Here is a 13888-nt window from a genome sequence, read left to right as displayed (position 1 = left end):
TTACTTGGAATTAATAAGCCCCAAAGCAAGCTATGGACAGTCTGACAGAGAAAATAGTCCAATTACTTGTATCACACGGTGCGTTTAGAGCTCTGGAGGTCTGCGAGTCTGAGGGGGATTGGAGGGGAAAATACCAAAATTCAATCATTTCAGTTTTATTCTCCATTCACAGTTGCTTTGTTTCCATTTAGTGGTTCTGTGCGACAGTGATTTTTAATCAGAAACTATGACAAAAGCTGGGTGGTACGCGTTAAAATAGCAGCACTGACATGCTGGTGCATTGTTTTCACAGCATCGACAGAGACCAGCTAACACTGAAAATGTATGTTAACAGTAACAAATGTCACAGACTTCAGCCAGATACCCATGTGGGTGGATAAAAGGCACACAAGCACAATTGGTGGTACCTATAAAACAAACAACTTTGACATGGGAGTACACTAAAAGCCTAAAATAACTAGAAACCCTGTTAGCCAACAGAAACAGCAGACAGAAACAGAAGAGAGTGAATAAGATCCTGGGCTGAGTATGAGACAGACTGAGAAGGAGAATATTCAGACCCGAGACCTTTCTCTCCCGTGTTTACCCTTCTTTTCATAGTTCTTCCATCTGCCCTTTTTTTACTTTTCCTTCCCTCTGCCTCCTTTCAACTCAAGACAGCTATAATGTTCCGACAGTCAATGCTACTCAGTGTAAACACCTAACTCTCTCTTCCTACTTTACTATCAGCCACGTCCTCAAATGTTATTTCAACTTCCTCTGCTGCTCCTTTTCTCCTTCCATACCATAATTATCACTCCTTCTTGCCTTATTTGCAATTTCTTTTTTTCTTCCAACCTCTATTTATATGAATAAATAAATGTGTGTGTCAATAAAAGAGCTCTCTGTGAGCTTGAGCAGCCTGTAAGGCAGAAGTCTATTATTTTTTGTCAACAGCATCCAGCAGATTCATGGCAAAGGTTGTTTTTCTTTGCCATACTTCAACATATGGACATAAATCAGAAACCACCATAAAGCTTAGCACCTGTTTTCTCCATCTTCCTCATCTCCATCTGCTCTCATCAGTTACAATACAAATGACAAATTCACAGAGACAACAGGCATACATAAGGAGAGATCAGCCTCCACTCACCTCTCTGTACCAGCATGGTGACCTCGCTGCCTTTGGGACACTTGCTGAGCAGGTCGACCACCTGGTTGTGAGACATGCTCTGCACGTTTCTCTTGTTCACCTCCACGATGATGTCGCCCTCCTTGAGGCCACGGCAGCGAGGGTAGTCCACGATCTGCTTCACTCTCTGCCCGCCACCTCCGGGACTGTCGGCGATGGTGAAGCCGAAGCCCTTGTCTCCTTTCTCCATGTGTACGGTGATGAGCTCCGGTTGCGTGGCGATGGATGAGGCCAGGGTGACCACGTCGCTCGGGTAGCCATGCTGGGAAGAGGTATCAGAGACCACCTCTGCTGAGGGGCTGTGGGGTCGGTGGAGGCCGTTGAGGGGTGCCCCACCATTGGTCGAGCCGTTGTTGTTCTGACTGCCATGGCTGGACGGCGAGTCGTAGCTGTTGGAGGCCTCCTGGCCGTTGACGATGATGGGCTCTTTGTTGTCGAGAATGGCCACTGAGGTAACCAGGCTGGTATTGGGGTCATCAGGGTCAAAGGGTAGTGGGTAGCCACGGCACAGCTCCAAGTTGACCATTGAGCCAATTGGGATGGACTGGAAGATCTTGACAACTTGGGCATGGGTGTAGCCTAGCACACATGTGTCGTTGACGCTCACAATCACGTCACCTTATAGGTGGAGAGGAGGGAGAATTTCATTTTATTTTGTATGTACTTATTTGTCAAAGCTCTTTTATATGATACAAAGTTTTAGCTTCCTTACTTATACACAGTGCTTATAGAGAATCAGCATTCAGAAAATCAAAGTTAAATAAATTAAAAAGCAGAATTCCTTCTTTGTAAACTTTTTTACAAATTAAGTACACCAACCTGTCTCCATTTTGCCATCAAGGGCAGCGGGTCCATCTAGGACCAGGCTCTTGATCTGCAGGAACTCGTCCGGCTCGTCTCCACCCACAACAGTGAAACCGAACCCCCGACGGCTTTTCTTCAGCTTGGTATTGATGAAAGTCCCTTTCAGCTCGGATCGGTTCCGAGTAAAGAAAGGCTTACCTCCTGCACACAAAAACGCAGATAATTCACCATTCCGATGCACTGATATAACAGCACTGAATCTGGGATTCAGTATATCTGAAGTTCTATTCTATTACCAGTGAGCTTTTGCTATTGCACACTTATCATTAAACTAACACGCAACTAACCTTTACTCTTCACTGTAACCACATGAAATTAATGTAATACTATACTAGCCTAGGTTTGGTGATCACCCATTGACTGTGTTCTGGTCTGATGACGCAACGCAAATCAAAACAGGCGAATTATAATAAACAGATTAATTAGATTAAAAGGGAATTGGAAGTGAGGTTGCATGTGGTAGAAAAAAAACACCTAAAATAACTAATTACACTTTGTTTCCAGACCAGAATCCAGAATGCCACCTCCTCTAGGCTTCAGACACTACTACCTTCAAAGGAGTGACTTGATCCTGCGACTGAAGGTTGAGCTAGGCATAGCTTTACACCAGTTAGTCCAAACATCACCAAGGACACAAAGCAATATATACTTTTTTCAATTCAACATGGTGCAAATCAAATTATATTATTTCAGCTTCTTGAAATAATACTAATTCTTTGTGTGCAGTGCCCTCTTTGCATTTAATGGTGGTTTTGTTTTAAAAGATGTAACACAGAGGCACCAGATTTTTGATTAATGAAATCAAATGCCAAGTGACAAATCAAGTGACATCCTTCCTTCATGAAGGTCAAAAGCATTGCTATGAGAGAGAGTTCTGCCTCTGTGGATGGCTACTGAAAGTACAGCCTTACCTACAAACAAGACATCTCTATCATTCAACATGGATTGAGAGGGCTTAATTAACACAGAAACACATTTCAAAATGGTCTCAAGTCATGAGACCTGCTCAAACACTGCAAACCAAATTACTTTCATCCTTTTTTGTCTTCCTTTCTCTACCTCATTATCTGGCATTAAAGATAAAATTAAGAAAGATATTAGATGGAATCAGTCTTGATAAAAAAAAAACTGAGTACGGTATTCATCCACCGTCTTCACTGTAGAGAACGGGAGAAACGGGAACAGCTGAATACAGGGACAGGCTGAGATCTAACAGTCTATTAATAGACATAATGTAAGCCAAATAGTACAGAAAATTACTTCACACAATTTACTTCACATAACATGAACAAGGAGATGTTGGTAGAGGTGATGTAAAGAATGGAAAGAATGAAAGCAAAACAAGTAGGAGATGGGGAGAGTGTACATTAGGGTGAGGGGGACACAGAGGAATGTGTGCTTATTGACCTGCAGTTTCACATTAAGTTATGCTAGCGCTACGACTTCAATTTAATTCAATGAAAAATGCATTACCCTTGGAGTCAGTTGGTGTCCTTGTGTTTGTGGTGTTTTTCAGTGTGTGTGCAATGCCTTAGAATAGCATTTTTCAGAATAGGAGAGATGTAACAAAGCTGTGAACATAGATGGAGGCTTTATCCACAAGGGATCCAGAGATGTAAGAACAGACCAGGAAGAAGAAGAAACATGAAAGTAGGTAGTTAGATAAAGAGATTTCAAATGATACCTTTCTCTGGAGGAATGTCCAGGCCTCGGACAGTGAAGAATAGTGAAGTCAGAGAGGGTGGGAGGGGGGACAGACAGAGAGTGAGGTAGAAAGACGGAATGATGGACAGAACCAACAATTGAACCAAAGGAGAGAGTGGTGGGAGACAAGACAAAAGAAAGTGAGTCGGCCAATGTGGGCCATAAAATAAAGAGATCGATGAGGGAAAAGGAAAAGACGGCCGACAGAGCAGCAAGGGAGAGTAAGAGGGAAAGACGGGGTGAGGCAGTTAATTCTGCCATGGTTGTGCTAATTAGACAAGCTGCTAGTGGGAGGCTGGTATAAAAGGAGCTGGCAACCAGGAGAAAGAAACACACAGTAATGGCTAGACACTGCATCTGTAGGTGTGTGTATCGCTATGATGGGTGAAATCAGGCCATTATTTGATGCAGAAAATGGAACATCATAACAGAGGTTCCATGGGAAGCAACATGTGGCCACAGTAAACAAAGAGGGAGCACACGTATAAAATAAAACTGTACTTTCCATAGTCGTATCCGGATCGTCTTTAAGAAAACACAAACATTGCCCTGAGTGCTCTCTTGGAATAATTTAGTCTATTGTAAATACTAGATGAGCTGAATTTTATTTTACTTATTAAGAATGTCTGATGAACCATATACAGATACCAGCTTTATAGTGTCAGTTCATAACTGGTCCTCCATCATGAAAACGCAAACATGCCCTGAGGCGCTGGCTCAGGAAAACAAACTACACTCTAAGAGCTGAATCTGATTTAACTCATAATAAGTCGCTCTGGGTAACACAGCCTAGAAACAGAAAAGTAACAAGTAATCCTCTTTTTTATTAAGTTTCAGACTTTAATTCTATAAAGGCGGGAACTTACGTTTTTGTCCCATTGCATTGGGCACTGGAGGTCCTGTCTGAGGGTCCCTATAGGTCTCCTGGTGGTTGGCAGCATAGCTGGCCAGTGGGGCCCCTGCCAACGCTGAGTCCTCGATCCATTCTGCAACAAGCAAGAGGCACATATTCTCTAGATGGGGTCTAAACAGGTGCACAGTTGCCCTACTTCTGGAAGAACCGGGGCGAAGGGCTATGGGACAACATGGCCTGTGTGTTTGGGAAAAAGGCATTTGGCTTTCTATGAAGCTAGAGGACCTTGTAAAGGAATAGGTCTGAAAATTCTTTGTGAAAATTATACATTTCCTGGTGTGCCCGATATTCAGTTACAAACCCTCCCCACAGAGCAGCAAGTGAATGGACGTGGTTCAATTACCAAGATATCGTGTTAAACCTACATTTGCACATCTCCATGCTGAGCAACTGTAAGATAACACGTAAACTCAGGGGTTAAACAGGTTGCACAAACTTCATGAAGCTGTTTCACATTTCACATCTCCATATTGAATACAAATGGAGGTGTGTGAAAATAGAGCGACCCATTTCTTCAGTATGGCTACAATCTTTGATTAATCACCTTGTTATGGCATCACAGCACCGATCAGACTACAACCTTCATTATTATTCTTAGCAGTGAGATAGAATCGATGCAGAGGTGAAAGAAAATGGGTAAAAACCTTGCTTGAAGGTATTGAGTTTTTTTTGAGAAGAGATTGAGTGTTCAGACCGGGTAAAAGTCCGCAGGTAATCGAGTGGATGCGAATGATTTCTGCTGAATGAGCAGAAGGTGGAGCGCGATAGGAGAGTTCCCATGTGGGCCAGCCTGCATTTACAATTAATCTCTCTGCGGGGCGTCCTGTGACTGCATAAGGTTTAAGACAAGAAGCGAGACCAAGCTAAGGTTGCCAATCGGTTGAGTTGTGGCAGTAGTGCGAGCTAAATCATCATTGTTATCACTGGTAGCACTTGCTTTATTAAATTACATCAAAGGAAAATAAAAGTCTCTTTAGTAAGCACATCATGTTTAGTTCAAGCCAAACTTACCTGTCTTCACCTTAGAAAAATAAGCTTTCGAATTATTACCACAAACAAGAATCCAAAAGCAGCACAGAAAACAGAAATTAACTTCAAAAAGGCTGCGTGATACAGCCGCAAATTATAGTTATGCCTTTATGGAAGGGCACTTAGCAAATCATAAGGCAGTAGCAGGCAACATCAAGTACTGTAGCAATTATTGCTATAAAGACCCAATCTCACACACACACATACAGAGACATATGCAGACAACTCAGTCACACACATGAATAGAAAGAAAGGAAATGACGCCCTTGGTGGGGGCTTGTGAACGAACCTCGGATGTAGCGCTCACCTTCAGGTGGCTGCTGGCTTTGGGGCTGAGGCTGCTGAGGCTGCTGCTGTTCCAGCTGCCTGCGCCTCTTAGCCTCCAACACTGGATTTTCATACTGGGTCTTCCTGTTGATATGACTTTGGGACGGTGGAAGGAGGGATGCGTGGATGGAGGTTGAGGAATAAGAAATGGAGGACAGGAGGAATGGATAATAGGAATAGAAAATAAGAATAGAAAACAGGATGTAGGACAAGAAGTAAATATCAGCAGGAAAGTGGAGCGCAGCAGAGAGGGAAAACAGGCACAGAGGAGTGGAAAGGATAATAGAAGAGAGAGATAGGGTCAAGAGAGGGAGGGGAGACATGGCAATAAGCTTATATTAATACACAGTGGCACAAAACACATGCATCCATCCGTACTTACACAGGAACCCCTCTCTGAGACACGTGTGACAAAATCACTCCCTCAAATTACATCGAATAAATCTCATTCTGATGGCTTAATTCACAGAACCTACAAACATGGTTCACATCACACATCAACCCTGGGAGGTTTCCTACAAACCTACCAGCACTGAGGAATTACACCTGAGAGCACCACATAATACAGCAAATGAAGGAAACGGTGAATAATGTCTGTGTGAAAAAAGAAGAATAATATTGAAGACAAAGAGGGGAAAAAAATAGAAATGCCACAGCCTTGAGCCCCCAGGTGCTGCTTTGAACAACATCAAAAACGCATGAAACATATTCGTATTACTGCTGATGCCCAGGGGCTTCACACAAGATGAGATGCACACATATGCGCGCACACACCCTTCTCTGCATGTTTTCCCAAATGATAATGACAAAAACAAAATGGCCTACATTTTCCAGTACACAAAAGACCAAAATAGCAGGAGCGAAATCTGGCTGTGACGTCTTACAGCATAACTGTACACACATTAGAGCCTTTCATATTTACAGTAAGGTCAAGAGTTTCTTTTGTTCGAATGAAAATGTGTGAAAGCATTTCTATTTATGTGCAAGAAAAATGCAAGCAGGCCATTTCTTCTTTTTTCTGCATGCCTTTGTGCAGCGTCAGCCTGCGCGTTTGCATACAAGTGTCCTTGTGTGGTGCTGGGTGCCTTTACATACTGTACACGTGCACTTACTCAACATAGTAGACCCCATACACTGGATCGTCTATTTTTTCCCATCCCGGTGGAAGTTCTAAATAAAAATGAGAAAAAAAGACAGAGTGAGACAGAGGAAACGACAAAAACTCAAGGCTGTGAAGTTGCTGGAGGCCCCAAGTATAGAGCCATTGGAGCCAAGCCCAGTAGAGACCTTTTGCCTCTCATTGTGTCTGCCTGTCAGTCTGTCTTCAGGGCCAGGGTGACTCAACAGCTTCACAGCCCCCCCCCCGTCCCCTCACACGGCTGACATTTCCACACATCAGATAAGAACAGAGCAAGACCCCCTTGGGCAGAGATGGATGGATGAATGGAGGGATGGAGAGATGAAAGGAGGTGGGAAAAAGGAGTGGTGAAGGGGTCAGAGAGAGGGAAGGCAGGGAAGACAGACAGCAGGAGGAAAAAAGCAAGGACGGAAAGACAGGTAAAGGTGAGAAACTGGGAGACAGAGGAATAATCCAGCTTTTGAAACCAATGTACAAAAACAACAATGTGCAGGGAAGTGAGAAAATGATTAGAGGAAAATATTCCATTTCTTTTTCTCAAACCAATGCGAATCAATCCAGCAGACATTTCTAATCGATTTGTTGTCTGTATTAGTGAGAAAATGGTGCAATCAAGTAGTAGTACAGTCTCTGTCTCTGTCTTCTAGTGTTTGCGTTCTTCGTTTTTTCAAATACGTCATCCTGTTTGTGTGTGAATGACCTGCCAGTTCCCGCTTTGCGGACTGAGACCGCACCCTTGACTTAGCGTTAGGGTTGAAAAGCGACTTCATCCAAGGAGGTGTCACTGAAAGCACCTGCTCACGCACGGCGATCCAAGCACACATGTGCAGACACTTTTACAGAGAGTTAAAGTGAAATTCATCCTAATCAACGATGATTAGGAAAAGATATGAATATGACTGGGCCCACTTCAGCAGTGTGTAATTTCCCGATGGTGCAGTCGTGCTGTGTTTCTACAGTGTTTGCCAGAGAGGAGTGATGTCATTATCTCCAGTGGAGCCATCTGAATCACTTCTGTAGTCTGATTACAGCAGCATTGATTATTGGCTGGCGTCCACATAGATAATGTCAGAGGCTTCTAATTGACTACAAACACAGATTGTCCAATAGTCCTCTGCTGTGATGTATCCATTTTACATATTATTACCCTATACCAATTAAGCTTCGCCCTGTGTGCAAGTAGATGGTAATTACAATCATCCAACTTGGAGAGCCTCCCTCTGCTTCCTAATGAGGAGGGCCCTTGGTTAGAGTGGAGTCAGCAGCAGATGCACAAAAAAAATAAAATATAAAATATAAAAGCCAGATGGGAATGTTTAAATCGTCTGTGCACGACACACAGCAGTACATATTACAGTCTGTGAGAACAGGTAGCTACGACTTGTAAGCAAAACTGATTTAGAGCCACCACGCACAAATCTGCAATTGGATTCGTCAATTTGAAGCTTGTAAGCAACTCCAGTTACTATTATTCCATATTTTCTACACCTGCTAAATGAAAGTAATACAAAAAGGCTAAAAAGGAACGCAAGGTTACAGCTTTGGTGTGTTAGTACAGGGTGAACCCACATAGCAGGCATGGTGAATCATCATTCAGATGTTTTGAACTGGAACGTTAAATGGAATGTGGTCCCGCCTCGCCTCCCGCAAAATTTTAATCACCCACTTGATTTCACACTGCACTAGTTTCGCTCCTGGAGAAGCACCTGTGTGTGTGTGTGAGAGAGAGTGAGAGAGAGAGAGAGAGAGAGAGAGAGCGAGCGAGCGAGTGGATGTTTGCTGCTGTAACCACGCCAAAGACAAAGAGAGAAATCTGTCACTCGTAGCGCAGCGTTTTCTCCTCATCCCGTGTCCCCTCTTCCCACATCCCACCTTCCTGAACATACTGCGAATTCGAGGGAGAGTCAAACGTGATGAATTACATGTTTAACTGCTTGCATCTCATTCTCTTGATGCAGTGCTGTGATTGATTTCTCTTGAGTAAGCATGTAGCACAGAGAGCCTCTTTGTGTGTGTGAGAGAGAGAATTTGTGTGTGTGTGTGTGTGTGTGTGTGTGTTTGTGTGTGTGTGTGTGTGTGTGTGTGTGTGCGCCGGCGTTCATGAAATGCTTGAGTCTGCTCCTCCACAAAGGACTGTAGTTAATTACGTTTCTTTGCCCACCTGTATTGGATTGTGCTGGTCGATAAGTATTGAACATGTTCATCCAGTCGAAGGGTGTCTTATGGACATGGGACTTGTCTGATCTGATGATTATAACACAGCAGCTCTTTCAGATGTTTAAAAGTGAGAGCTGCTAACAAGAAGCACAGTAGATGTTGGGTTTGCTTTCACAGAGCATCGTCAACTTTACTGCATGCGATGTCCTGTCTTTGTCCAGCTGTCCGGTGCTGGAAAAAAGCTAGAAAGAGGCTAAACGTAGATATTTCTCTGTGTGTGACCTCTTTCATGTTACATTTAGTCTTTTGACTCAATGTTAATATAAAAATATTTATTAAATATACTTGATTGACTGATACTTAAACAGGGTTCCTGACTAAGTCCCTGAGTCTGGGGCTAATGAAAACCTTCCAAATCTAATTTTACAAAGCTGAAACTGATTACAACTCTAGCTAAAGCTAAAAGAAGCTGTTTTTCTGTGAGGTTTCATTCTTTCACTTGACAACAGATTTGACATTTGGCCATATGTGTTATTCCAAATTCTACAAAAAGACGAGAATAAAATGAAATGTGTGTATTTCCCAAAGGTTTGCCCCTGTATTTCAGTGTGTTAATAATACAGGGCTGGTACAATCATTATTCAGATATCACCTCCTGATGGAATGACATCATTCATTACCCTTGCATAACAGTGCAGGGCACAGTCTCCAGACACCATTTACCGTGCACAAGTGGCCGCGCTGCTGTGTCTGATAGGCTAGTTAGTGTGTTGATGGGCTTCAGGAAAAAAGGCCTGTTGCCGTCTGGCTCAGACAGACACCCATTAGGAAATCATCATTATAACAATCTTCCTTGGATCAGACCCCGTCTCTTATGTATGAAATGACGATCTGCCGACGTGCGAGTGTTTTGTTCTTGTGTGTGTGTGTGTGTCTGGTTGGCTGGTGGTATGTGGGTAAGTTGACAGTCATGTTCAAGGCCAGATTTCGGATCACATATGGTGTTTTTTGTTAAAAAAATCTAAGCTACCTACTGATGGAAGGCTAGGTAAAGGTCAGATCTCTGTCAGCGTTGCAAAATGTCTCATTTCTAGATGATCGGAGTCATTGTCATAGTCATCTCTCACCAACTGTCAAATGACTCCGTATGAGCCACCGATGGTGGTGTTGTGCATGTGATTATGTAGATGTCAACCATTACCTCTTGTGACTCTATTATCTTCACCTTCCCATTTTCAAACATTTTACATTCAGCTGAGACTTTTTAAATTGAAACAATGATGTGCCACCATTTGTGTGGCAGCAGTGTGGTGTACAAAATGAGAGAATCTCCTACCTAGGTCATTGTCCAACTCCTCTGTATGTACCCCTTCTACTCAGCGGCAAGGGCGGCACAGCAGCACAGGATCGTAGACAAAGGGAAAGAGAAGAGGGGGCAGAGAGCGGACAAGGTGCTGTCAGTTGTGAGTTGTGAGTCAGTTGACTACATCTGGCCACTGAGTGGAAGAAGTTTATCACAGCCAGAGCCTCAGGCTCATGTGACAATCCATGTTGACAGAAATCACGAGGCATGTTTGCCCCAATTGACATGTCCATATAAGAAAAATTATATGTATTTCTCTGTGTGTCTATATGCACCAATTCTTGGTTGAAATTCTGTGTTAATCTATGAGCAGGCAGGATGCCTCAGTGTAGGTCAGGGAGGGCGTTGCATGTTTGAGTTAGATGATGCGAATGATGCACTGAATTCCTTGAAGCTGTGGGGCATTTTGCTCTGACAAACAGCTGAAAGTATAGCAGAACAGTGCCACCCAATGACTGACTCACTATTTTCTGTGACCCAACACTGACACCTAAGGGCTGCTGTGGGAGCCACTACTTTTGTATAAACATCCTGGATTTTCATAATAACACAACATAGTGAAATAATAGGTGAAAGAAGGTGCTTCTGAGTCAGGTTTTTGGTCAAATCTAGAAACAACTCTGTTGGGAAACTAGATCCAAGTCTAACTAAATACATGACTAGGTGACTGGATACAAACATAAACAGGATCTGACTCTAGTTTTCTTTCATTTACTCATTAACATCTAAAAAGGTCCTTAGTATTTCCACACTAGGCCAAAATAAAGTCATAGAATGCCTGACAACACATCAAATCAGCTGCATCATGCTCAGTGTTGAGTAAAAACAGATACAGTTTACATAAATACGCATGATGTCATTGCATGGACATACCATCATCTTCACATTCTTCCAGGGGTTTCTGAGGCTTGTCCAGGCACCGAGGATCTATCCAGGAGGTGGTCTTTGTATTGTGGCTAAACAGGAAATACACGCAAATACAGTTACCTTGAGGTGATAGCAATAATCCTTATTTCCTCACATCTGGTATGTAACAAGAAGGGTTTCTAAGCTGTTGACAGGATTTAAAGATTATAATGCTCATTTGTATATGAAGATTTGTTGGTTTATCACAATCTGAGGGACTATTCATTCAAAAACACAAAAGTCTGAGGTTATACTTATCTGTTTATGATATAAATACAAGTCAACAGGACTGAAAATCAGTGCCTTCATAAAAAAAATGTTCACAAAGAACTCTAGTACAGTATGATTTGTTAGACTCCACTACAGATTCTAATAACTTTAATTATTATGATGAAAGCACTGAACCTGGACTCGCCTTTAAGAGTCTTCATAAACAAACAACAGAATCTCACAAGGTCATGATACGTGTTACAGACTCCACTCATTATGCTCATTGTTCTGAAAATATTAGAATCTAGATCTAATGAGTAACAATAACAGTGAGCAAAATGCCACCATCATAAAACATGACCAGGTCAATTTGTCCCCAACTTTCTACCATACTTTTATTAATAGTTTACTAACATGCCTCAAAGTATAGTAGCTGCATGTGAGTCATGCTGAGAAATTAACTGTGATCTGGGTTTATGCTCCATTAAATTGTGATAAAGCACATTAAGTAGAAAAATGGATCTGCAGCTACGAACCAAAGAGGTTATACTTTCAAAACCTGCAAAATGTTGCTTTGTTTCTAGACTTTATGTCCATTTATTTACTAGAACTTTGCAGTTAAACATAAAACTGCAGTGGAGAGATGTATATGTGCATGTAAATATCACCTCTTTAGAACGTTCAGGACATTTAAGTGGAGTTTACACAATGACTTCCAGCTAAAGCAGCACCCAAAAAGTGAACACTGACTTACTGCATTACGAGTGAACCCGTCTAGAGTTACTTACTCTATAAAGTAGACCTCTCCGTTCTCGGTGTAGGCCATCTCCCAGTTGTCAGGCAGAGGTCCCAGTGGGTCCTCCGGGGGAGGATGGCTCAGGTGAGAGTGTGTCTGCTGTGTGCTCTCCGTGGTGGCCGATGGTGAGGGGGTTGTCCCAATGTAGGGCGGGTCACTCCGGCGGGGGACGAAGGGTGGCACCGAGTGATGAAACTCGTCTAATTCACTAGAGTCTCCTAGGGGGTTTCATGCAAACATGGCTTGGTGTTAAGAACATTTGGGTAGAAGGATGAAGAAAACACTTTTGAGAAGAAAAGGGTAGCTGTGAAAACAATGTGGGTGCCACAGGAGAACTCTCAATATATGATCAACCAAAAAATGTTTTTTGTTGAAACAACTGCTCCCACTGATTAAATTCCTCCCGGCCTGAAATGCATCACTAGACACAGCCTCATCTTGCCGCTAGAAGCCCCTGCCTCAGTCCAAGAGCTTTCCTAAGCTCAAACATTTAGTTTTTGAAGCTACAGCTGTAGAGTATATCCATTTATCCCGAACTACTTCTTCTCATAAAGACATTCACTTCAGTTAAGACTGCTGAGTGGGCAGTTCACACCTAGAACCATGGCCTCTGAAGTGTTATCACCTAGCTTCCTGTTATCTAATTTTCACACTCACACTTGACTGGCACCCTCACAGCTCACACAATCACAGACGGCAAATAAACAACTTTTGGTCCCACCTTCTAAAACCACATGGCAGAAACAGCTTTAGCGCTGAGTCAACTTCTTTACAATGCCTAGTGACCTACTAACACACAAGAGGAGATGTCAAAAAATTTGTACAGTGAGTAATATTCAAAATCATCACTGACAGACCTATTAAAATAGCAGTGATGTTAGTATCATGCTTCCAAGTATTTCAAATTAATCAAATAAAATCTTCCTCTAATTCATTCAAACACAAATGACCTACCAAGTACTAATGGTATCATTAAGAATCATTTCAAAAATGGAGGTTGCTCAGTCATCCACCCTCCGCTTCTTGCAGCCAGATGGCACTATTTTACATTTTTGGACGCATAGATACAGGCAGTTGTAGTCAAACCCAGAGACCACTTACTCACCAATCAAAGAAGCTCTTGTGTTCTGCAGCCGCTCACCACACCAAAGTGCTCTCTCTGCCGCTCTCTCTCCACCTCTTTTGTGCTCTTTCTCCTACTTCTTCATTTTCTGAGCTTATCCTCCTTCACAAAATACAATCCTGCCTTGATTCTCTTCCTCCCACTGTCCAGTTCTTTTCAGACTTGCCCACTTCACCCCATCTCAGCC

The 13888-nt window shown here is 42.7% G+C and overlaps 1 protein-coding gene across 8 annotated transcripts in view; it reads right to left on the bottom strand.

Annotated features, from left to right (window-relative positions):
• Positions 1 to 13888, bottom strand: part of magi1b (membrane associated guanylate kinase, WW and PDZ domain containing 1b) — a 131139-nt gene that overhangs the window by 31721 nt on the left and 85530 nt on the right. For 7 of the 8 annotated variants that reach the window (XM_051414443.1, XM_051414445.1, XM_051414450.1 and 4 more), the window contains exons 5-12: positions 12571 to 12796; positions 11540 to 11622; positions 10640 to 10675; positions 7121 to 7178; positions 5971 to 6104; positions 4606 to 4725; positions 1991 to 2176; positions 1133 to 1789 (exon numbers count right to left, since the gene is read on the bottom strand). In XM_051414443.1, the coding sequence (XP_051270403.1) occupies positions 1133 to 1789; positions 1991 to 2176; positions 4606 to 4725; positions 5971 to 6104; positions 7121 to 7178; positions 10640 to 10675; positions 11540 to 11622; positions 12571 to 12796 (1500 nt within the window). The remainder of the gene's footprint in view (positions 1 to 1132; positions 1790 to 1990; positions 2177 to 4605; positions 4726 to 5970; positions 6105 to 7120; positions 7179 to 10639; positions 10676 to 11539; positions 11623 to 12570; positions 12797 to 13888) is intronic. The other variant, XM_051414446.1, reaches the window with a different exon arrangement.

This window comes from Dicentrarchus labrax, unplaced genomic scaffold (assembly GCF_905237075.1).
Source record: "Dicentrarchus labrax unplaced genomic scaffold, dlabrax2021, whole genome shotgun sequence".
Lineage (NCBI taxonomy): Eukaryota > Metazoa > Chordata > Actinopteri > Moronidae > Dicentrarchus > Dicentrarchus labrax.
The sequence above is the reverse complement of the archived record's forward strand: the minus strand, read 5'-3'. Positions and strand labels throughout refer to the sequence as shown.